The sequence below is a fragment of the Ambystoma mexicanum genome, chromosome 1q (genome assembly GCF_040938575.1).
Source record: "Ambystoma mexicanum isolate Mex_15411 chromosome 1q, UKY_AmexF1_1, whole genome shotgun sequence".
In the NCBI taxonomy this organism is placed as follows: Eukaryota; Metazoa; Chordata; class Amphibia; order Caudata; family Ambystomatidae; genus Ambystoma; species Ambystoma mexicanum.
In genome coordinates, this window is record NC_090922.1 from 474,034,643 (window position 1) to 474,059,970 (window position 25,328).

At 51.7% G+C, this 25,328-nt stretch overlaps 1 protein-coding gene across 1 annotated transcript in view; it reads left to right on the forward strand.

Annotated features, from left to right (window-relative positions):
• LOC138528983 (heat shock cognate 71 kDa protein-like) overlaps nucleotides 1–25,328 on the forward strand; it is an 819,952-nt gene that overhangs the window by 403,916 nt on the left and 390,708 nt on the right. The window contains exon 5 of the mRNA XM_069640807.1: nucleotides 14,280–14,835. Coding sequence (XP_069496908.1) covers nucleotides 14,280–14,835 — 556 coding nt within the window. The remainder of the gene's footprint in view (nucleotides 1–14,279; nucleotides 14,836–25,328) is intronic.

Consider the following 25,328-nt stretch of genomic DNA (forward strand, 5'->3'; position numbering starts at 1 on the left):
CCCTTTTGAAAATGAACACCAGGGAAAAATTATTAACCCTTTCCAGTACTTTCATAGTAAGATGGGTTGTACTTGTTTTGTTCATAACTATTGACTAGTAAAGTCAATGGTAACTTTACATGCCTTGGGAGACAGTAGTCAGTCCCAGGGTATGGAGTCTATGTTTGGGGGTCTCCATGACACCCCTGTGTTACTGCACTGAGGGTGCTGTGTAACACACATGTAAAACGATGATACCTATGAGGGTGAGAAAAACCCCATAGACCATAAGCACACAAAATAGCCTAAAACACACATCAGCAACATGTCTAAGAGTGGGAAAAAGAGTCTCACTCTTAGCAGGAGAAGAAAAATAAACCCTTCAAATCCAGCAAAGCTGCTGGGGGACTCTATAGGTAAGGGAAATTAGCCTTAGAAGACAATTCTCCCTAACAGGGAGAGAAGCATTTTCCAAAGACAATTTCTTCATTTCTAGAGCATGAGCCATCTCCATTTCTCTGAGCCTTAATTCTTGATGTTTCATGGCAGTTTGTGCATCAATACGTTTCACTTCTAATTCAAGTCTCATTTTCTCTAGTGCAATAAACTCAGGGGTGAGTGTAGGATCTGTGGGGGTTCCTGTGGACAGAGGTTGTGCTTTCTGAGCAGGCAAGGGAGTTGTAGCGTTTCCTAACATCTACTTCTTCTAATCCAACACTCTCAGAATCAGAAACATCAGTATCCACATTTGCTGGAGGGGTAGGCCCTTCTGACCCACTCTCCAGACTTTGTTTTCCTAATAATTTAGCAACCAGTTCAGATTTCTTTCCTTTGCCAGAGAGGCTCCTCTCTCTACACATGGTTCTTAGAACCTCTGCAGTATAGTTTAAGAGACTCGCTTCACTGTAGTTTTCCATATTTTACATGATTTTTCAGTTAACAGAATAAGTCGTGTTTAGCCTTGTGGTTAGTTGACCCTAGGCAATAGCATCACTCTAAATCCCACCGCTGTCCACCAGTGTTATGCAGAATGCTGTGCAGTGCTCTTAGGGACCACTACACACAATTAAGACTACAAGTGGTAATACAAGTTCACCTTTGGTACAAGCCCGTACTACACTATTAAAGTGGTAGCAGTAGCAGAGCCGCCAGACTGATCTCAAGAGCCAATGAGCAGTACTAGAGATTACACCAAGGACTACAATTACGATGACTCAAGCAAACACTGACTCAAGGTTTTTGGTTTAAAAAGTAAAAGTACATTTATTTCTAGACCATCTGCTCGTACAACACTTCACTTCTATTAATTTAAAAATCACACGTAAAATTCACTACACACAACCAATTCACTTTGTGCAACTCAATTCAAGTAAGTACCTTTGGTTTTGACAGACCGGTGTCGGGAGACAAAAGACGTTACCGGGGGACAGATCCGATCACTTTTTTTGACAGTAATCACAGTTCGGTCTTACTAAAGAATACGCGTGCCCGCGGGAAGAAATGTTACCGGAGTTAAAACACACTGGGCACATGTATCAACACAAGAGAGTTGGGGATACAAATCATAGGCAATACTTTTGTCAAGGCAGATAGAATCAGAGGACACTTTCCTACAAGTGAATAAAAGTCAATAGGCCTGTGCCCAGTGTCAAGTGGAACAGGGTTCCGGTTGTCAAGGATCACACGGTTAGTACAGTTCACGATTCGAGATTGCCAGGAGTACTTGGATATTGTCAAAAGACGAAGCAAAAGTTATAAGAGTGAAGGAAGATAAGGACACTGCTAGTTCCTGGAGACGGTTCCTGTGGCTTCAGTCCTGGAGACAAGAAGGAGGACGTCTGGAGGCATCTGCACTACCCAGGGATGAAGCCAGCAGCAGCAAAAGCAACGGTGAATAAAAGGTGCGCTCCTTTAAAACCGGAGAGGCTCTTCAGGTGGCTATCCGGAACACTACACCTGTGTGCAGCGATTTCGACCAAGAAGAGGATCCTCTGCCTGTGGAAGATGAGCTGGTTGATCCCACAGGCTCAAGGGAAGAAGACTCTGGACTGGATCTTCTCTTGTCGTTGAAGGGTAGATGGCGCAGGATTGCAGCAGGGCTCCGGACAACCACCTCAGCCAATCACGACAAAGTGTGACTTGGGTTTCCAAGGAGACCCTCTGCAGGGGGTGACTACACCCCTCCCTCACATTCAGCCCACCTAGACACCCAGGTGCTAAAAGGAGGGCTTCTTGAGAGAAGCCCGCCAAAAGACAGTGAACAAAGAAGGCAAACCTGGTTTGCTGCGCAAAGTAAAACACAAGAAGGATTTTAACAAAAAGAAATGGGGAATAAACCTGACCGGAGCCAAAAGAAAGAGTATTTGGTCAAGCGGGTTTATGTTTGAAGCTAATATAATAGCCTGGAACAGTACCACGTTTATATAGTATAATCGCGGTAGAAAAGGTAGGGTAGATACCACTGCCACCAGCCAAGTCTAAATGTTAAAAGAACAAAACAAAGCTCGGAGAGGCACAGACAAAAAGGGATAGGAGTTAACCCTTTCCAGTACTCCATGTAAGATGGGGTATACTGAGTCTGTAGTTTTAAATCACTACATAAAGTAAATGGCAACTTTACCTGTTTTCTGGGGGACAGTAGTCAGCCCCAGAAAATGGAGTCACGAGGAGTCTCAAAGACAACCCTGTGTCACTGCACTGAAGGTGCTGTGTAACACACATAAAAGTGAGGTTCATGGAGTGGTGTCTTCCAGAGCCCACGATCACACACACAGTAGAAATACACATGGCAAAACACATGTATGAGTGGGAAAAAAGGCTCACACTCTTACCAAGTGGAAAAAGTAAACTCCAGAAATCCAGCAAAGCTGCTGGGGGACTCACTAGGTGAGGGAAATTAGCCATAGAATGAGAATTCTCCCTAACAGCGGAGAGCAAAGCTCAGGGTTGTGACTCGCATCTCTCCTGGGTTAGCATCTGAAGATAGCCTCTTTGATTGGGTGATACTCGACGTTCCGTTGGCTGGGGAACAATACACCCAAAAGGACAGTGATGGGCTACTAAATTGAGCTTAAGCGTTTTATTATGTAGTGTAATACTGAGGTTACTGAGGATTCCCAGCATGTCAACGAGGAATATTCAAACCATGTGAATCCATGAAAGATACCTATGATGGAGAACAGGAGTTACAGGTAAGCAACTTCATCCATCCTTGCTACTCGCTTTCCATAGGTACAATATCTGCAGGACCCTGCGCAAGACTTTACACAAAAAAGTTCCCTCAAATTGGTGAAAGTCCTTAGAGCCAGTTGTGCAAGGTTATTACTTTCTTAGTGAAAATAGGATACAGGGTTCACCATGGCACCAAGGGATTCTGAGCCCTGAAGTGTCACCAATGGTATTACATCTCTGGGGTCTGAGGGTCACAGTTAATTAAGAAGTAAAACAAGTAAAGCAGCAGGACTAAAGTGAAACCTTATTAAGAATGCCGAAAAGTAGCAGCTTCAAACTTAAAGGTGTCTTGCATTAAGGTAATTTACTGGTGGAGTCCTGCTCTATTTCTGCAGAATATTCAACTGAGAATATCAATTTTTAAAAGTTCTCCAGCATGGGGTCTTGCATTGATTCACATGCTCACGAATATTCCCCGTAGTCAGGCTATGAATCTTCAGTAAAATTATAGTAGTTTAGCTTTAAGCTAAAAACTGACTGTCTCCTCTATAGCCTATTAGTGTCACTTTGGGTCATACAGCCCCAGATTTTTACTGCATGTTTCGCTCCTCGAAATCCTGCCACTGTTTGCCGGTTTTTGCCTTTTTTTGAAAGAATTAATTGATTCTTTGTCTTTTTCTGTCGTGTTGTGACTACCGCAAGAGAAGGTCTTTTTAGGTCCTGTGAGCACTGCGGCCTGAAGAATATCTTCGAGGACCGGCACCTCAGGTGAATTACCTGCCTACATCCCGACCACGATGCGGACGGATGTCTGATTTGCCATTCCTTTTCCTCGAAGATACGGAAGGACTGCCATTGGAGGTTGGTGGCGTGGATCGAAGAAAGTAAGGCCTTCTGATGCGTCCTCCGGGCGCAGTCGTGCCTCTTTCAAGGCTGGTAGGTTCAAAATAGTTGCTCCCTCAGATAAAGAGGTTGAGGTCCTTTGAGGAGGCTTCCTTGGTGAAGATCCAAATGAAGGTAAAATCACACGTTCCAATGCCTTCCTCGTCAACGGTCGCTGTTGCTGTATGATCCAGTCCAGAGAGAGGCCGGTCGCCATTACTGGCTCTGTCGACCTACCAGCACATTGACAGGTTCTGTCTGGGAGAATATTGCTGGTATCAGCGGGCAAAGACAGGTCCTCATCGAAGAGCAAGTTCTCCAGCATGGGGTCTGGCATGGATTCACATGCTCATCAATATTCCCCGTCGTCAGGCTGGAAATCCTTGGTAAAGAAAATAAAAATCAGTTTCAGTTTTGTTTCTGAACTGTCTTTCTACTAGTAACCAATCACTGGTCTCTGGGTCATACTGACCCCAGCCAATGACTGCCCTCTACCTAAGCCCCTCCTCTGGCAGCCATCTTCAGATTTTTACCGCATGTTCAAATATTGGGGGGAGTCATGCTGTAGCTCTCGAGCTTTTACTGCGTTTTGCGTTTTTTTGCAGAGTTTACTTCGGTCAATCGAGCCTCAAACTCCACCGATTCTACTTCCGATCAACGGGGACCCGTTTCGGAATTTTCTACGCCCCTCAAGGGCATCTTTTTGTCGAGTTTTCCACTTCTCTGAGGATTCCAGAAGATCTTTGAGGCCTACCCCGTGTGGTCATGGCCCAGGACAAAGGAAGCATGACGCCTGTTGGACCCAAGCTGTTCAGGAGCTGCCCTGGATGCGGGCTACAGAACGTCTTTAAGGAGGATGAGCACTCTCTGTGCCTCTACTGCCTTCACGATGACAAATCGCATGTGGAGAAGGACTGTGCGTTTTGTAAGAACATGTCCGAACGGACAATGAAGGATCGTCGTATTCGACTCACCAACTGGCTGGAGGGGAAGAGCCCAGCAGCGGGTGAGAAGACGAAGAAGTCTGAGCGGTCTTCTAAGACCTTTGAGGGCTCTCCGGCGACGGGGGCCCAACAAAAGGCAAAGCACCGCGCGTTTGCAGGCACCGGGAGCACCGAACGGTCGGGCTCCTCGGCTGCCAGGCAGAGCGCATTATCACCGACGCCATCAACCACGAGCCAACGCTCTGGCTCAGTGAAGAGGAAGTCAGAGAACCCAGGTAAGCTTCTGGAGAAGTCCCTGTCGATCCTGACAGAGACGGCCGAGGGGGAGCGAGGGGGCGACCCTCCCCCCCAAGTTGAAGGCCTCAGGCACGCCCAAGGTCTTGAAGGCCCTGATTCACCGGGCTAAGGCCTCGATTGAAGGAGTCGTGGCGGCCCTGGCGAAACCTGCGGAGGCTTCCCCAGTGGAGACAGCTTCAGGGGCTAGAGTTTCCCTGCCACCCCGGAGGGAATCATCTTTTCTGCCGATCGAGAAGACCCCTGTGAAACCCCAGCAGGAGAAAGGGGGGTCACAGTAGCCAAAGCGGACACGGATACCACCTCTGAGGATGAGTTGGCTAGCGTCCAAAGAATCCTGGACAAGAAGTTCGAGAAATCCAGTGCCCACAGGAAGGATCCCGACGAGGAGAGCAACGGGGGGGCCGACGACGAATATAGGGCCACCGAGGACCCCACGCCTCAACCGTCGGTTCCGTTGCACCCGGTAACCGTACCTCAGGACAATTATACAGACCCTGTGCACAGAGATAAGGACAAGGATGCCCTTACCCGCAACGGACGATCCAGCGGGTCCTGGTCTGTCGGGGAGCCCGCCTAACAAGCGGAAACAAGTCTCTCCTCCTCCCCTCTTCCAGCCTTCACCCCCATCCCCTCCTCTGAGGGATGAGACGGGAACGGAGACGGCGACTGCGGGGACGGACGACGATGGTGGTGATGACGGAATGGGCCTCCCATCACCACCCGCTCGGGCCTTCCTCCTTCCCCCGACGAAATTGGCTCCTTCCAAGCCATGATCGCCAGGGTATCTGAGCTCTTCCAGCTCTGCCCCGAAGAACAGAAGGAGGGTTTCCTCTACCAACGGCAGGAGGCCAAGAGGAAGATTGTCCTCTCAGTCCCTTTACTGGACGACATGTGAGATGAGGGGCTGTCGCTCCTGAAGAACCCATCCACGCCTCCTGCTAAGAGAGACAGCCAAGAAGAAATTGGCGGGGGCGACGGCTTCAACTTCAACGTCCCTGCCGGACGGCGAGGGCAAGAAGCTGGATGATGGGTCATCTCGTCGGCGGCGACGACTATTAATGCGGCCAATGCCCTCGCGATCGGGGCACGCTACGACAAGGAGCTGTGATTTAAGATCACTCCCCTGCTGAACTTCCTCCCAGACAACAAGAGGGCTGGGGCCCTGGAAATCCTACAGGAAGGCGAGGTGGCGTCGGACCACGCCATTACGGTGGCCACGGACATCGCTGACACCGGCTTTCGTCAGAGGGGCAACAGCGTTTGCCTTCGCCGGCGCGGTTGGCTCAAGGCCACAGACTTCTGCCAGGATGTGCAGACCAGGGTTCTGGACATGCCCTTCGACTGGAACAACCTGTTTGGCAAGACTGTGGACGAGTCACTGGAGGCCATCAAAGCGGACACCGAGATGGCTCGGACCTTGGGTGTTCTTCAACAACGACGGCCGTCCTTTCGGAACTCCGGAGGCAAGCAAGGGGCCTCCAAATGATTCAGCGGCGGTTCCTTGTTGTACCGCCAAGCGGCCCGCTCCTCGTCGCAGGAAGCCTACAGAGGACGCGGCAAGACAGGAGGATCGCGTCGTCGCCAAGGAGGCAAAGCTGCGACGAAACAGGACTGAACTGGCCATGGTGTCGGGCTCCCACCCGAGCACTTCGGTGGGAGGCCGGCTGGTGAAATTCGTCAGCGTGTGGGAGTCCATCTCCACCGACCGTGGGGTGCTAGATGCCCTGGCCCGCGGGCACACTCTGGAATTTCAGAGAAGGTGCCCCCGTATACCACCCGTGGCCAGGAAGGAAGATGACGTCCCACAACTACTTCTGGAGGTACGAGCGATGCTAAGAAAGTGAGCCATAGAACTCGTCCCAAAAAGGCTCCGGGGCTCCGGAGCGCACTCGCGGTACTTCCTCGTCCGGAAGAAGATTGGCGGTTGGCGACCCATCCTGGACCTTCGTCATCTAAACAAGTACATCAAGTCTCAGAAATTCCGGATGGTCACCCTCCAGCACGTGCTGGGACAACTGGAGGAAGGCGACTTCCTATTGTCGCTGGACTTGGAGGATGCCTACTTCTACATCCCCATTCTAAAGGGACATCGCAAATTCCTACGATTCGTGGTCCAGGGGCGGCACTATCAGTTCAAGGCCCTTCCCTTCGGATTGAAGTCGGCACCCAGGGTATTCACCAAGTGCCTCCGGTGCGGTCATCTCTATGGTCTCATCGCCTGGTGAAGGAGTTCATGAAAGGACTGTTCCGGTCGTTCCCGCCGGTGAAGGTCCCAGCCCCGGCATGGGAGCTCAACGTGGTGCTGACCAGGCTCATGGGGCCGTCATTCGAGCCGCTGCATTCGGCACCGTTGAAGTTCCTGTCGTGGAAGACAGTGTTTCTTGTGCCCATCTTCTCCGCACGACGAGTGGGAGAGATCCAGGCCCTCTCCTGTAAACCTCCTTACCTGAACCTTAGCCCTTGGTGTTACCTGTTTTCTTCCCGTCACCTTCATCGCCGGCTGAGAGGACTTTGCACTCGCTGGATGGGCTAGAGCGCTGAAGTTCTACATGGACCGCACAAAGAGTCTTTAGAAGACATCACAGCTGTTTGTGAACTTGGGACCTGTGAACCAAGGGAAGGCCCTCTCGAAGGCTTCCATTTCAAGATGGCTCTCCGGCTGCATTATGCACTGTCACCGGTTGGCAAACCAGCCCTTGTCCCGCCGTCCGAGAGCCCATTCGACCAGAGCGATCGTTGCTACCACGGCGTTCTTGTCTGGTGTGTCCCTGTTGGACATCTGCAGAACTGCTAGATAGAGGTCGACGCACACCTTCACGAGATTCTACTGCGTCGACCGGGATTCCAGGGAGGAGTCCAGAGTCGACCAGGTAGTGATGCGCAACCTGTTCGCCTAAAGGTGGGCCTGGTGAGGAGGTAAGAGATGCTTAATGTTGAGTTGTTGAAATGCTTAATGTTGAGCCTTGCCACCTCCCGTGGCTGTGCATGTGTGTACTGCTTTGTATTCTTGTATTCATGAGCATGTGAATCCATGCCAGACCCCATGCTAGAGAAGAAACAAGTTACTTACCTTTAACCAATGTTCTCCAGCATTGGTCTGGCATGGATTCACATGCGAACCCTCCCTCATACCCCTCTGCAGCTCTTCTCTATGGTCCTAATGCCACTTTACGTGCTACCAAATCTGAAGATGGCTGCCAGAGGAGGGGCTTAGGTAGAGGCAGTCATTGGCTGGGGGCAGTATGACCCAGAGACCAGTGATTGGTTACTAGTAGAAAGACAGTTCAGAAACAAAACTGAAACTAATTTTTTTTTCTTTTTTTTCTTTACCGAGGATTCCCAGCCTGACGACGGGGAATATTCATGAGCATGTGAATCCATGCCAGACGCATGCTGGAGAACAACAGTTACAGGTAAGTAACTTGTTCCTCGTCCAAGGACCCATCACCGGCTCCACAGTCATCGACCCCTGTCGATTACCCTGTCTATGGAGACTGCTCTTCCTTCGATGGCTGCAACACCAAGGGACTCCGACACAACCGTCACCTTTACCACTTCGACAGTTACAATGCCCAGGGTTTCCTTGCTACCTAGACCTCCGTCAGCAGTTCCGACGACTGTACTGTCAACAACGGCACCTTTTCCTGCTCTGCAGGCTCCAGTCATCGCCTCTTTCTCTAAGGGCTCAGGTTTGGTGAGGGAGCTGCCTGGACCCACGAAGGCTGCACCACTCTTCACTCTGGCACCCATAAGGTCTCCAGCAATCTACACCAGTTCTGAGGAAGACCTGCCAGAGGGGTTTTACTCCGATCAGGAAGTGGGGCAGAGGGAACCTGACCCCCATTGTGCCAATGCCTCATCAATGGTCGCAGGCCCGCCAGCTTTACCAGCCGTTTAGCCCTCCACACGGAGCAGCTCCGCTGCATGCACCTGCTCCTGCACCGAGGGAAATGTCCTTGACACACTCTTGGCTGAAATCTACCAGCAACTGCCCACGGCTCCCACCCCTATTCTGGCATGGAGCCCACTGAGGTCTTCTCTACCTCAGCTCATGCTGCCTCATAAGGCCCCTGTTACTCCTCAGCCATTGCCGTTGGCACTGCCCCATTTGGTGAGGAAGCACCTCAGACGGACACTGACATGGATACCGTCACAACCAGTACACACAGATGTGTTCGATGCTGATGTACCCGCAGATGGGGAACCCCCTGATGTCGACTCCAGGGCGTTTCTGCCAGACAAAATTGGATTGTTGCACTCCATGATATCTAGGGCTGCCAAGCTGTTCAACCTAGTACCGAGGAAAAGAAAAAGGAAGGTTTCCTTTTCGAACAACGGGAGTCTTCCAAGATGACCATCGTCTCATTTCCCCTGTTGGTTGACATATGGGAGGATGGCCTGGCTGTCATGAAGGCCCCTAATAACATTCCTGCGAAAAGCGACCTCTTGGAGAAGTAGTACCGGGTTCCAGACTCGGCCCCTAGGAGCCTCAGGTCCTAGCCCTCGGCAGACTCTGGTCTCGGCCGCTGTCAGAAAGTAGTCTTCCAACCCCTCTTCTTCGTCTATGATCCCTTTGGAGATAGAGGCAAAAAAGCTTGATGCAGCAGGAAAGCGCATCATCAGGACAGCAGCATGAACAATGAAGGCTGCCAAAGCCCTCGCCATCCTGTTGGGGTACGACGGGGAGTTAAGTTGGGGCCAATCCTCGACTTCTTCCCTGAGGATAAGAAGGCCGAAGTCCTATCCCTGTTCCAGGAAGGGGAGGTGGCTTTTCAACCACACAATAACCATCGCCTTAGGCATCGCAAACTCTGGCTTCTGCCAGGTTGGCAATGGTGTGGCCCTGCGCCCCGCCAGGGTTTGCTCAAGGTCACCAACTTATGCACAACTGTGCAGACCAAGGTAATCAACATGCTGTTCGATGGCGACAACTTGTTTGGAAATGCAGTCGACAAGACTTTGCAGGCCATAAAGACCAACACTGAGACGGCACGTTCTCTGGGCACGCTTCAGCAGAGGAGGCCATCCTTTCACTCCTCTAAGGGGAGCGTCTCCAGGCCATTGAAGGGTTTCACCCCCCCCTCACCCTTTATCGTTAGCCATCCTGCTCTACCACCAAGGAGACTTATAGGGGATGCTCTCAGGCCTATGGCAATGGCACCCAGCGTCAGTGTCACCCACCATCCAGGACGCAGACACAAAACGGCCCTAGACCCACGCCCCCACTTCTGCACCCCAGTATGAGGCCGGCTTTCGCAATTTGTCAATCAGTAGCAAAAGATCTCCACAGACAAATCGGTGCTCAGCGTCCTTCAACAGGGGCACGCTTTGGAATTTCAGGACAAATGCCCTTACATTACTCCTTACGTGAAAAGAACTGCACGTGGCACAGCTGCTAAAATAGGTTTAAGCCTTACTAAGCAAAGGGGGAATGGAACCAGTCCCTCAGCGCCTCTGGGGCTCTGAAGTGTACTGCAGATACTTTCTGGTAAGGAATAACTCAGGAGGGTGGCGACCAATTCTAAACTTGCGACTCCTTAACAAGTTCCTCATATCCCAAAAGTTCTGAAAGGTCACATTGCAGCACGTGCTCGATCAGCTGGAGGAAGATTTCCTGGCACCCTCGACTTGAAGGATGCTTATTTCCACATATCGTTTCATTTCAAACAAGAAGTTCCTGCATTTTGTCATTCGGGGCCGACATTACCATATCAAAGTCCTGCTCTTTGGCCTGAAATCGGCACCTGGGTGTTCACCAAATGCTTAGCCCCGGTGGCAGCGTTTCTGCACTGCAAAGGAATCCACGTCTATCCTTCCTGGACGGTTGACTCATCCGATCCCTTTCTTACGCGCTGGTGATCCAGCACACAGCGGTGAACATTCAGATCCTGAATTAGGATTCTCGATAAACTATCAGAAGTCCTGCGTAGTGCCTCTCAGAACGCACTATTCCTGGGTGCCCGACTCAACACATTCTCGTGTCTAGTGACTCCATTGAAAGAGAGGATGAAAGCCATCCTGGGAAAGGTCCAACGGCTATTGACAGCATCCGTTGCAACTGTCCGGTCCTTCAAGTCCCTACTGGGGATGATGTCCTCCTGCATTCATCTAGTCCCTATTTGCGGACTGCAGATGAGACCCCTTCAGGAATTTTTGGATGCCAGATGACAATAAATCACGGCACGTGGACCGACAAGATCGCCCTCAATCGGGCATTCCATCAAGCCCAGCAATGGTAGTCAGTTTGCTCTCCTCTTTCGCAGGGCGCTCCATTTTAGGTCTCTGCATATAAGCCGACACTCACGACTGACTCCTCCCTAGAAGGCTGGGGTGCGCCCATAGTGCATTCTCATGCGAGTGGACTCTGGCTCCCGGAGGAAAAGGAGTTGCACATCACCGTCCTGGAGCAACAGGCAGTTTTCTGGGCCTTCGAGTATTGTCAGCCTCAGCTCCAGGGTAAGGTGGTGCGGGTGTTTAAGGACAACATCCTCACCATGTTTTACACCAGGAAAAAGGGAGGGAGGTGCTACCCAGTGCTCTCCATGGAGGCACAGACTCTGTGTCTCTTGGCCATTGTTCAACACATGTTCCTCGTCCCATCCCACCTGGCAGCATCCAGAACAGCATTGCAAACTCTTTCAGCAGGGAGCTGCGGTCTGCCATGAATGGGAGTTACAGCAAGCGCTAGTGTCTTGTCTCTTCAACGAGTCAGGTCTCCCTCAATTTGACCTCTTTGAGACAGCTACCAATGCCAAATGTCAATGGTTTGCCAGCAGGTATCCTTTGCTAATGTGGTTGGGGGACGCCTTGTTGTTCCCTTGGGAGGGCCTCTTCCTGTACGCTTTCCCACAGATTCTGCGGTTGCTACAAGTGATCAACACACTCAGACATTGCCACTGCAAGATGATCTGCATTACACCGGTGTGGCCCAGGCAGATCTGGTACTCAGACCTTCTCCTTCTGTTAGTGGTTCCAGCCATCAGACTGCCTCCACTTCCAGGCCTCTCCATAGAAGGAGGATCAATTCTGTACCACGACCGAGTGTCTCAGCTTCAAGGCCTGGCTCCTGCAGCACTCAAATTTGTACACTACTTACTGCCTTTGGAATGCAAGAAGATTCTAGCCAAGGCCAGTGTCCCCTCTACACTTGCTTGCTACAAACACAAGTGGAAGCGCTTTACAGTGTGGTGCCTGCCACAGAAGATTTCTCTGCAGCGCGTGTCAGTGCTGCAGCTTCTTCCGTACCTGCTTTCGCTGGCCATGGCTGGCCTTGCCCACACATCATTCAAGGTCCACCTGGCCGCCATATCCCGTTGCACCCGGGCTCCAGGCAAGCTCTCACTGTGGTCGCACAGGCTCTTTAAAGAGTTCCTCAAGGGCCTCTTCAGAACTTTCCCACCGGTGAAGGCTCCTGCGTGGGAGCTAAATGTGGTACTGTCCAGGCTGAGGGGACTTCCATTTGAACCAATGCATCGAGCCCCTTTGAAGTTTCTCATGGAATACCGCCTTCCTAATGGCGATCACTTAAGCCAGATGTGTCAAGGAAATACAGAGTCTCTCCTGTAAACCTCCATAAGTGTTGTTCCACTCAGCTAAGGATGTTCTACATGCTCATCCCTCCTTTATGTCAAAGGTATTGCCAGACTTTCATCTAAACAGGCCTTTGGTTCTGCTCTTTTTCCTCAAATCCTTATTCCCCTGCTGAGACGTGGATGTGGCACATGCCCTGAAGTTCTATGCTGCATGCACAAAGGACTTTCAGAGACTTCTCAACTTTTCATCAATTTTGGACCTGTGGGACATGGGAAGGCTTCCATCTCCAGGTGGCTCTCTTGTTTGTATCGTGCATTGTCATTGCCTCGCTAACATACCGCTTCCAGGCCGGCCGAGAGCCCATTCCTCCATAGCCATCACAGCGACTACAGCGTTTCTTTCTGGTATGCCTCTGCTTGATATCTTAAGGGCTGCTAGGTGGAGGTATATCCACACCTTCACAAGATTGTACTGTGTTGACAATGAATCCAGGGAGGCATCCTGGGTCGGCCATGCAGTGCTGCGCAGCCTGTTTGTTTGAGGCGAGTCTGTTTCACGGGTAAGTGTATTGCTTCTGTGAGCCTTGCCATTTCCTGTGGTTGTGTATATATGTACTGCTGTGTAATCACATTCATGAGCATGTGAACCCAATGAAGACCCCATGCTGGAGAAGGAACAAGTTACTTACCTGTATCGCTTGTTCTCCAGAATGAGTCTTGCATGGATTCATATGCAAACCCTCCCTCCTTCCCCTCTCGGGCTGTACTTGGTTCATACTGCCACTTTGTGTGCACAACCAAATCTGAAGATGGCCATCAAGAGTGGAGCTAAGAGGGACGAGTGTCATTGACTGGGGCAGTATGACCCAAAGTGACACTGACAGACTGTAGAGGAGACGAGCAGTTTTAACTTAAAATGAAATTGCTTTAATTTTACTGAGGATTCCCAGCCTGACGACCTGGAACATTCATGAGCACGTGAATCGATGCAATACCCATGCTGGAGAACAAGAGTTACAGGTAAGTAACTTGTTCCATACCAATGTTGGAGAAGTATTTGGATGGGTAAAGAATTTAGTGACTGCTGTTCTTAGACTTCTTTCTTCCATGTTACTCTTCTTCCTTCCCCGCAACTTGTCCACAGAAATGTTTGGTACATGCCAGGTATATGCCCTGACAGACTGAAAAGCACTGATAGGCAAAGATGTGAGGGTGCATGAAAGTACAATTGCTCTGGTTCTGTCTCTGGAAGGAAATATGTCCATTAAGTGTGAAGAAAAGGGGATTTGGAATATAGTAGTCACTATGGTGAGTAACCTGCATATGAGATTAATCTATATGACTAAAAACCAAAGTGGGAGAGTGAAAGATAGCCTTGGGCGGGACTCCACCAGGGGACCGATTATTTAGCATGTTAAAGATTTGATGGCTTTACTTCATGTGTGCTCATTTGTCACTCTTTTGACTTTCACAGGTGGGCGGGGAGAGAAATGTACTGATCTTTGACCTGGGAGGAGGCACTTTTGACGTCTCTATCCTGACCATTGAGGATGGCATATTTGAGGTGAAGTCCACTGCGGGTGACACTCATCTGGGGGGTGAGGACTTTGACAACCGCATGGTCAACCACTTTGTGGGCGAGTTCAAGCGCAAACACAAGAAGGACATTACGGATAACAAACGTGCTGTGCGGCGTTTGCGCACCGCCTGTGAGCGTGCCAAGCGTACACTGTCCTCCAGCACTCAAGCCAGCATCGAAATTGATTCCCTGTATGAGGGCGTGGACTTCTACACCTCTATCACACGTGCTCGCTTTGAGGAGCTGAACGCTGACCTTTTCCGGGGTACACTGGAGCCAGTCGAAAAATCTTTGCGTGATGCAAAGCTAGACAAGGCACAGATTCATGACATTGTCCTCGTCGGCGGCTCCACTCGCATCCCCAAGATCCAAAAGCTACTTCAGGACTTCTTTAATGGGAGGGAGCTCAACAAGAGCATCAACCCAGATGAGGCTGTGGCCTACGGAGCCGGTAAGTCATGCTAGACTGGCCTTGCAAAAGTAGGAGGTGGGTGTCAGTGGATCCTTTGTGTGGGTGGCGGATTTGATTGAGCCTTGAATCATTGAAAGCAAGATGATCAAGTGTGCGGGGTGAATATGTCGTCAGCAAGGCCTGGAGTTGTATGGTGAATAGTCAAAGTCCATCGTTTGGGCTGGTTTGTATGTCTGTCTGTCAAAATGAAATGGGTATTCAGTAGGGAATGAGACAAAGGAGGCTGGCAACACATGCAGAGGGCTCATAGTAATGATTCTGATCTAAAGTTATTGGGGATAATGATGCGAGAAGGGCCTGGTCTTGTAGTGGAGCACCTATCTTTGCAAGTGTTGACAGCTAAGTTTGGTGTCCTCTTTATGTGGCATTTTAAGGAATAGGAAGTCCAAAAATAGCTTGGCCATGCGCACATCAGAGGCTGATGAGCTAAGGGAGCTTGGATGTTCAAACGCGGTGCATGAGTCTTTGGGGAAAGAAAAATCTGCAGGTTGCAAGAGCGTAAAAGTGTTTGGTATAATCCTCTCCTCCCCCGTGTTCAGGGTGTGAAGGAGTCCGCCATATTTACAACATGGTTACCTGCAAATTGTAAATGTGGCAAAGTGGCCAAGACAGGACTCTTGAGGGGAAGTAGGATTGTTAAAAAGGCTTTATAACATGCAATATGAGGTTAATCACATATTACTCAAACTATCTTTCTTTGCTGTGCTGGGAAAAGGAAATGCAGAATACAAGTATGCGACTTTCTAAAAGCATAGTTATTAGAATCTGATTGTCAAGTTTTTTGTTTATTTGTAACGCGCGCCAGACCCGAAGGTATCAGGGCACAAGAACAAGAATACTTTAAGCTTACAAGTTACAAGGTTACATGGTTACATAAGTACAGGTTAAAACAAATACAGCAGGTAGTGCATATGAATTTACAAGTAAGGATATACAATAGCCTATACATTTACAAATAAAGACAAACAGCCAAAGAGAAATGTCAGTTTGGTTGATAAATCAAACGTCTGAGGTAGATAGAGCTTATAGCTCATTTCCTTTATACCACTTGATAATAATCAAGCTAAAGTGTGGGTAAGATTGGTCAGTCCTTAGAGTAGGGGGGGAGGGAGTTCCACAATTGAGCTGCTTCGACCGGGAAACTGTTCCCTCCAGTTGTAGTCATTTTGAAAGGGGGGGACTGATAGGCAGTTTGTGTAGGCGGCTCTAGTAGGTCTGGATGTGACTCTTCTTTTGAACTTCTGTCAAGTAGCTCGGTGCTGAGTTATTGAGGCATTTGAATGTTAGGGACGCAGTTTTAAGCTTAATTTTGTCAACAGTGGAGAGCCAGTTGGCTTGTTTTCTAATCGTTGATATATGTTCTCTATTAGAGATTCCTAAGGCTGCTCTAAGGGCATTGTTTTGCAATATTTGAATTTTCTGAGTAATGTATTTGTTGGATCCCAAGTAGAGAGCGTTGCAGTAATCCAGTTTGGATAGCACAAGCGTTCTTGCTAGTGTGGTGCAGCTGGTTGTGAATAGGTATGGTTTTGCTGATCTGATCAACTCGCAAGTATAGGAAGTAGCTGATGCCATAGCGCTCACTTGTTTAGCCAGGGTAAGGCTAGAGTCGAGGTAAAAACATAAAGTTTTTACCTCCTTAGTAACTTTGATTGTATGGCCATCTATGATAAAGGATGAGTAGTCTTGGCTAAGTTTCTTAATGTTAGGTGTGGTCCCCAGTATGATGAGCTCTGTTTTGTCATCATTCAGGCATAGACCATGGCGTGCCATCCATGCCTGGATGATGAGGTATATCCTATTTATCAAGGCCAAATCCTGTTTGTAATCCCCAGAAAGTGGAATGAGAATCTGGGTGTCATCTGCATAGTTAGTGTAGATGACACCTAGAAGGTCCAGGTCATCAAACAGAGGCTTAGTAAAGATGTTATACATGGTAGGGGAGACACATGCTCCCTGGGGTACACCACACGTAATGGGAGCGGGGTCTGCAGCTGCAGAGGTGGAGAAGACCCTCATGGTTCTTTTACTTAAGAATGATTTGATCCAAGCTATAGCGTGGGAAGAGAAATGCGCTGCTGAGTCTAAATGGTTACAAAGCACTTTGTGATCCACCAAGTCAAACGCTGCTGAGAGATCCAGGAGGAGAAGCAAGGCAGTTTTACCCTGGTCTCTAAGCTCGTCGACCTGGGCTTTAAGATCAATAAGTGCTGTTTCGTTTCCAGGCTGTGGTCTGAAATCTGATTGCTGGGTGCCTAGGAGTTGGTGCTGCTCCAGGAATGTTTGAATCTGTAAGTAGGCCACTCTATCTAATATCTTTAGTCGGAATGGCACCGTAGTGATAGGTCTGTAGTTTGTGGGTATGGCCGGGTCCAGTGATTGCTTCTTAAGGATGGGGAGGACCCAAGATTCCTTGAGATTGCTTGGTATAATGCCTGAGGAGAATGAGGCATTGATTAGTTTAGAGATAAATGGGGGTAACTGTCTTGCCGCGTCTTTTATTATTTGTGCTGGGCAGTTATCACCTTGACAGTTTGATGGTTTAAGTGATGTTATTTTCTCAACCTCCAGTATGGAGACTTTAGTAAAGTTAAATCTTTGTTCAGGTTTGGTGATAATGCGTGGTTTGTCACTTTGGGTAGCTGTCGGAGGTATGATTCATTTTTTTTTTTCAATTTTGACTTGGAGGGTAGCAATTTTATCACTAAGGGCCTTCTTAATGTTAGAGCACCAGGTTTTATTTTTGACAGTTATCAGGTACCGGGATAGGGTTCTTCAATTCCTTTAGTATTGTGAAAAGCTCCTTGGTTCCTGATTTTGCTTGCATTATTCTGTTGTCAAAACTTTCTTTTTTGGCTCTCTGTATTTCGGTTTTGTATTTTGAGAAGGAGTTGATAAGGGCTGCTTTGTTTACCTCTGATGGCACTAATCTCCAGGAAGATTTACACTTAAGTTTTTCTTTCCTTAGTGATTTAAGGTATGGGGTGAACCAGGCATTTATGTGTGCTCTAGGTTTGCTGTTTCTCCAGCATGGGGTCTGGCATGGATTCACATGCTCATGAATATTCCCCGTCGTCAGGCTGGGAATCCTCGGTAAAGAAAAAATCAGTATCAGTTTTGTTTCTGATCTGTCTTTCGTAGTAGTAACCAATCATTGATCTCTGCGTCATACTGACCACAGCCAATGACTGCCCTCTACCTAAGCCCCGCCTCTGACAGCCATCTTCAGATTTTTACCGCACGTTCAAGTGTTGGGATCCTCGTGCTATTGCTCTCGAGCGTTAGTGCTATTTTTCGCGCTTTTCACAAAAAACTTCGATTCTTTCGGTCAAAAGAGCCTCAAGCTCCACCGATCCTACATCCGATCAACGGGGACCCGTGTCGGATTCATCTGTGCCCCTCAAGGGTGAAGATTTCGTCGAGCTACACTTCGGAGGACTCCAGAAGCTTCTCAGGCCCGGTCTCGGAGATGGCCCAGGAGAAGGGAAGCTCGACGCCCGGAAAGCTGTTCAGGGTCTGCCCTGGATGCCAGCTGCAGAACGTCTTCAAGGAGGACGAACACTCTCTCTGCCTTTACTGCCTTCATGAGGACAAGACGCACGTGGAGAAGGACTGTGCGTTTTGCGGCAACATGTCGGAACGGACCATGAAGGACCGCCATCAACGTCTCGCCAACTGGCTGGAAGGAAAGAGCCCGTCAGGCGAGAAGAAGAAGTCCGAGCAGTCTTCTAAGACCTTTGAGGGCGCCCCGGCGACGGGGGCCCAACATAAGGCCAAGCACCGCGAGTCCGCTGGCACCGGGAGCGCCGAACGGTCGGGCTCTACGGGCGCCAGGCAGGGCGCACCCTCCCCGGCACCATCAACCACGAGCCAACGCTCTGGGTCGGGTAAGAGGAAGGCCGAGCACCCGGCGAAGCTCCTGGAGAGGCCCCGGTCGAGCTCTAAGGCAGAGGAGGAGCGTGGCAGTGCCCCCTCCCTCAAGGATAAGGCGGTGAGCGCACCTAAGGTGGTGAAGGCCTTGATCCATCCGACCAAGCCCTCTATCGAAACGGTCGCGGCGGCCCTGGCTCAGCCTGTGGTGGCTGCACCAGTGGTGGCGACCTCAGGGCCCAGAATCTCCCTGCCTCCTCGGAGGGAGTCTTCCTTTGTGCCCATCGATAGGACCCCCGTGAAACCCTCCGTGGGGAAGAAGAAGGGGGGGCAGGGCGTCGTCGTAGATTCGGCCTCAACCTCAGAAGAGGAGCTGATCGAGGTCTTAAGCCACGGCCTAGGCGTGGAAGAAGGCCAGCCCGTCGGAATGGACCCCGACGCAGGTGACGACGACGACATCGTCGAGGATACCGACGGGGCCCCTGCTCGCCCGTCGGATTCCCCTCTGCCAGCGCCGCAAGACAACTCGGCGGCCATTTTGTTGGCCATACAGTCCTTATGCTCCGAGATAAGGACGAGGCTACCGTTACCGACGGAGGAACCTCTCCCGTCGGGGGATCCAGAACCGGGACCTTCTGGTGTTCCCCCTACCAAGAAAAGAAGGATCCATCCACCACCTCCTTTTCAACCGTCGCGCCCCTTCCAGCCCTCCTCCCCGTCCACCCGAGGGGATGATACGGGGACTGACACGGCAGCGACGGGTACGGACGACGAGGCATACGACGAGGATTTTCCGTCGTCGCCTCCCACCAGGGCTTCTCCGCCCGACGAGATCGGATCTTTCCACTCCATGATCTCCAGGGCTTCCGAGCTTTTCCAACTCTGCCCTGAGGAGAAGAAAAAGGAAGGCTTCCTTTATCAGCGGTGCGAGGCCAAGAGGAAGACGGTCCTCGCAGTGCCTCTGCTGGACGACATTTGGGATGAGGGCCTTTCCCTCCTCAAGAACCCTTCCACGACGCCAGCTAGAAGAGACCGGTACGAGAAAAAGTACCGGGTCCCGGACACGGCCCCCCCTATGCCTCCGGGCGCAGCCTACCCCGGACTCTGTCGTCTCCGCGGCAGCCAGGAAGAAAGCGGGGGGGGGTGCGGCCTCCACATCGACTTCCCCGCCGGACGGCGAGGGAAAGAAATTGGATGCTATGGGACGTAGAGTCATCTCGTCGGCAGCGACGACGATTAAAGCGGCCAACGCCTGGGCACGCCATCACCGTGGCGACGGACATCGCCGACATTGGGTTCCGCCAGCTGGGCAACGGCGTTTGCCTTCGACGTCGTGGATGGCTCAAAGCTACGGACTTCCGGCAGGACGTCCAGACCAAAGTCCTGGACATGCCCTTCGACGGGAACAACCTGTTTGGGAAGACAGTGGACGATTCCCTTCAGGCCATCAAGGCGGATACTGAGACGGCCCGGGCCCTTGGAGTCCTGCAACGACGGACGCCCTTTCGGAGCGGCGGAGGCAAGGGCGCCTCCAAAGGTTCCGGCGGCGGTTTCGCTTCCTACCGTCAAGCGGCCCGCTCGTCGTCGCAAGAGGCCTACAGAGGACGAGGCAAGTCTAGCGGACCCCGCCGTCGTCGCCAAGGAGGTCAAGGCGGCAAGGCCGCGTCCAAGCAGGATTGAACCGGCCGTGGGGTCGGGCCCCCACCGAAGCACCCCGTGGGAGGCCGGCTGGCGGGCTTCGTCAGCGTGTGGGAGTCCATCTCCACCGACCGTTGGGTGCTGGACGCCCTGGCCCGGGGCCACGCGCTCGAGTTTCAAAGAAGGTGCCCGCGCGTCCCCCCCGTGGCCAGGAAAGAACTTCACGTCCCTCAACTTCTCCTGGAGGTAAAGGCGATGCTCAGAAAGGGCGCCATCGAACTCGTCCCAAAGAGGCTTCGGGGCTCCGGAGTCTACTCGAGATACTTCCTCGTGAAGAAGAAGACGGGAGGATGGCGCCCCATCCTAGACCTGCGACGTCTGAACAAGTTCATCAAGGCGCAGAAGTTCCGGATGGTCACCCTCCAGCACGTCCTGGATCAGCTGGAGGAAGGAGACTTCCTATCGTCGTTGGATTTGGAGGATGCCTACTTCCACATTCCCATCCTAAAGGGGCACCGAAAATTCCTCAGATTCGTGGTCCAAGGGCGTCATTACCAGTTCAAAGCCCTTCCCTTCGGACTACGGTCGGCACCCAGGGTATTCACCAAGTGCCTCGCACCGGTGGCGGCGCAGCTGCGCCGCGAGGGGATTCACGTCTACCCCTACCTGGACGACTGGCTCATCCGCGCCAAGACGAGGGAGCTCGCCGTGGTCCACACGGCAAGGACCGTCCAACTCCTCACGGACCTGGGATTCTCCGTGAACTACGCCAAATCCCACCTGGTGCCCGCGCAAGTCGCACTGTTTCTGGGAGCGAGGCTCGACACAGTGTCCCTTCTGGCCTCCCCGTCGGAGGAGAGGACCAGGACCATCTTGGGCAAGGTGCAACGGATGTTGGTGGCCGACGCGGCCAAAGTGAGGTCCATCAAGTCCCTCCTCGGGATGATGTCTTCCTGCATCTACCTCATTCCCATGTGCAGGCTCCGGATGCGCCCGTTGCAAGAATTCCTGGATGCGCGCTGGATCCAGACGACGGGCAGCTTCGAGGAAAGGATCAAGCTCGACGAGAGTTTCCGACGAGCGATACGGTGGTGGGGCACCCGCGCGCATCTGACGGCGGGCATGGACTTCCAGACCCCAGCCCACCAGGAGACTGTGACCACGGATGCCTCCCTGGAAGGGTGGGGAGCGCACACCGAAAATCTGCACGCAAGGGGACTCTGGCTCCCGACGGAGAAGTCCCTGCATATCAACGTCCTGGAGCTCCGTGCAGTGTTTTGGGCCCTCAGGTCCTTCCTTCCGTCCCTCAAGGGCAAGGTGGTGAGGATCTTCACCGACAACACCACCACCATGTTTTACATCAGGAAACAGGGCGGAACCAGGTCCCCAGCGCTGTCCAAGGAGGCGCAGGACCTGTGGCATTGGGCCGTCGCCCAAGGGATTTTTCTGGTGCCGTTTCATCTGGCAGGGATAAAAAACACCATCGCCGACTCACTCAGCAGGGAGCTGCGCTCGTGCCACGAGTGGGAACTACGGCAGGATCTGGTGGATCGCCTCTTCCGACGGTGGGGCACACCCCAGATCGACCTGTTCGCGACGGCGACGAACACCAAGTGCCGGAGGTTCGCCAGCAGGTTTCCCCAGACGAGGAGCATGGGCGATGCTTTCTCGTTCCCCTGGGAGGGCCTGTTCCTCTACGCGTTCCCTCCCTTGCCTCTGCTAATCCGGCTCGTCAACCAGCTCAAGAGGTCACGGTGCAGGATGATCCTCGTCGCACCTGCGTGGCCGAGGCAGATATGGTTCCCGGACCTTCTGGACTTGTCAGCGTCCCCGCCGATCAAGCTGCCGGCGGACGCGGATCTACTCTCCAGGGAAGGAGGCGCCATCCTCCACCACGACCCGAAGTCGCTGAACTTGCAGGCCTGGCTCCTGCAGCGCTAGAGTTTGGAGGATACGACATACCGGCCGATTGCAGAGAGGTTCTTGCAAAGGCCAGGGCATCCTCGACTCTTAAATGCTACGGACACAAATGGAAGAGGTTCTCTGTCTGGTGCCACGCACAGAAGATTAACCCTCTACGGATTACGGCTCCCCAAGTACTGCCGTACCTGCTGACGCTGGCCAAAGCTGGTTTGGCACACGCGTCCATCAAGATTCATCTTGCTGCGATCTCCCGATACACCAGAACCACGGGGCGGACGTCCTTGTGGTCTCATCGTCTGGTGAAAGAGTTCATGAAGGGACTGTTCAGATCGTTCCCGCCGGTGAAGGCTCCGGCCCCGGCGTGGGAGCTCAACGTGGTGCTGACCAAGCTCATGGGACCTCCGTTCGAGCCTCTGCACTCGGCCCCGTTGAAGTTTCTATCGTGGAAAACAGCTTTTCTTGTGGCCATCACCTCCGCACGACGAGTGGGAGAGATCCAGGCCCTTTCCTGCAAGGCCCCGTACTTGACTTTCCACGACACGAGGGTAGTGCTCAGGACGCACCCCTCCTTCATGCCCAAGGTACCGTCGGACTTCCATCTCAACGAACCCTTGGTGTTACCTGTGTTCTTCCCGTCGCCTTCATCGCCGGCTGAGAGGACTTTGCACTCGCTGGATGTAGCTAGAGCGCTGAAGTTCTACGTGGACCGCACGAAGGGTTTTCGGAAGACGTCACAACTCTTTGTGAACTTTGGACCTGTCAATCAGGGGAAGGCTCTCTCGAAGGCTTCCATCTCCAGATGGCTCTCCGGCTGTATCATGTGCTGTCACCGGTTGGCAAACCGACCGCTGCCTGGCCGTCCGAGAGCCCATTCCACCAGAGCGATCGCAGCTACCACGGCGTTCCTATCTGGTGTGCCCCTGCTAGACATATGCAGGGCTGCTACGTGGAGGTCGACGCACACCTTCACGAAATTCTACTGCGTCTACCGGGATTCCAGGGAGGAGTCCAGGGTCGGCCAAGCAGTGCTGCGCAACCTGTTCGCCTGAGGTGAGCCTGGTGAGGAGGTAAGATGCTTAATGTTGAGTTGATGTGATGCTTAATGTTGAGCCTTTGCCACCTCCCGTGGTTGTGCATGTGTGTACTGCTATGTATTCTTTATTCATGAGCATGTGAATCCATGCCAGACCCCATGCTGGAGAAGGAACAAGTTACTTACCTGTAACTGTTGTTCTCCAGCATGGGTCTGGCATGGATTCACATGCGAACCCTCCCGCCTACCCCTCTGCGGCTCTTCACTTGGTCATACTGCCACTTCACGTGCTTCCAAATCTGAAGATGGCTGCCAGAGGCGGTGCTTAGGTAGAGGGCAGTCATTGGCTGTGGTCAGTATGACGCAGAGACCAGTGATTGGTTATTACTACGAAAGACAGATCAGAAACGAAACTGATACTGGTTTTTTCTTTACCGAGGATTCCCAGCCTGACGACGGGGAATATTCATGAGCATGTGAATCCATGCCAGACCCATGCTGGAGAACAACAGTTACAGGTAAGTAACTTGTTCCTTGTTCGCGTCAGTGTATGGCAGCAAACAGAATTACCATACCAAGGATCAGTCCAGATATGTCAAAAACAGGACAATTCTGTCAACGAAGGCTCTACAAAACCAAGCTACAACCTGCGGCAGCAGGACACAATCTCCGGCAAGCAACTTAAGTCGGTACCCTGGGCCCCTATTTTTCTATAGAGGAAAAATAACACACAGAAACCTTCAATGAATCCTCAAATAAGACTTTAGAATGATGCAACAATTGCCCCAATCTTTTTAAAGAGAGGGAAACAAACTAACACACGAATACAGGGAGTAAGCATGGCACCCACCGACTCTGAGGTACCACAAGTAAAACAGTCCCTGAACCCAACGGGGGTTAATACTAATGGTGCCAGAGATATGACGGTGGTGCTGCTCCAATCGGTCATCAAGTAGGCAAACAGGAAGATGATACTACAGTGAACTTGGAGGCCCCGAGAAGAGAAGAAGAGGAAGAAACATCATTTGCCATTCCAAAATCACCCTCAGCCTGCCGTGGTTGCCACCCTTGCAGGACTGCATGGGCTGCCCCAGCTACTCCCGACCTGAATTCTAATTAACTGCCCTCCTCAGCTGACTATTGTAGCTTTCTCCATCAACCCTGGACTGTCTGTGCTAATCCTGCTGCCCTCCCTCCTCCAGCCTACTCCTAGGGTATCCTGCTCTGCTTTCACGGACTGGACTTTTCCACCCGGCCCTTCTTCGCCTTCCTGTTCTCTACACGCTCGTCAGCCCTGCATCATCCTCCTAAGCGCATTTAATCCTACTCCCTCCTCTCACTCTGAGCATCCCATCTCAGTGACGCTGTACACCAACATCGAGTCACAGTTCCCACTGCAACTAGCTGCATTTGATCCTTCTCCCTCCTCTCACTCCCCTCCTCCCACCTCAGTTACACTGTACACCAACATCGAGACACTTTTCCCACTGCAATTGGCTGCTCTACCATCACCCCCACAGTGGTGGTCGAGTTCCCACTAACTTCACCAAGCGCCTCATCACCAACGGTGCCCGGGCTCTCCCTCCATTGGCCCACTCCAGAGTGTATTCCCACCGCCTCTGTCCTATGTCCCCGGTATTCTACTGCCTTCAGAGCATGTTCCCTACCTCAGCCCCTCCTCCCTGCGCCCTATCTCCTCCCCCACCTACCATTCTCCTTCCCAGGCATATTCCCATAGCAGCTTCACGACCCACTGATCAACTTCTTATCTTACTCCCTGTTATGCTTTTTTCCCTCCCTCAGGCCCGCCCCTTTCCCCTTCGCTCCCCTCTATCCCCTACCCTCTTCCCCCTCAAAATACTCTGCCTTCTCCTCTTGGCCATCTCCTCTCTCAATCTTCCCCCTTCTTCCCATACCCATTCTACCCAACTCCCCAATGCCTCATTCCAACGCTGCAACCTCATGTACCCTCATTTCACTAACACCTCCAATGCCTTTGAAGTCGCCC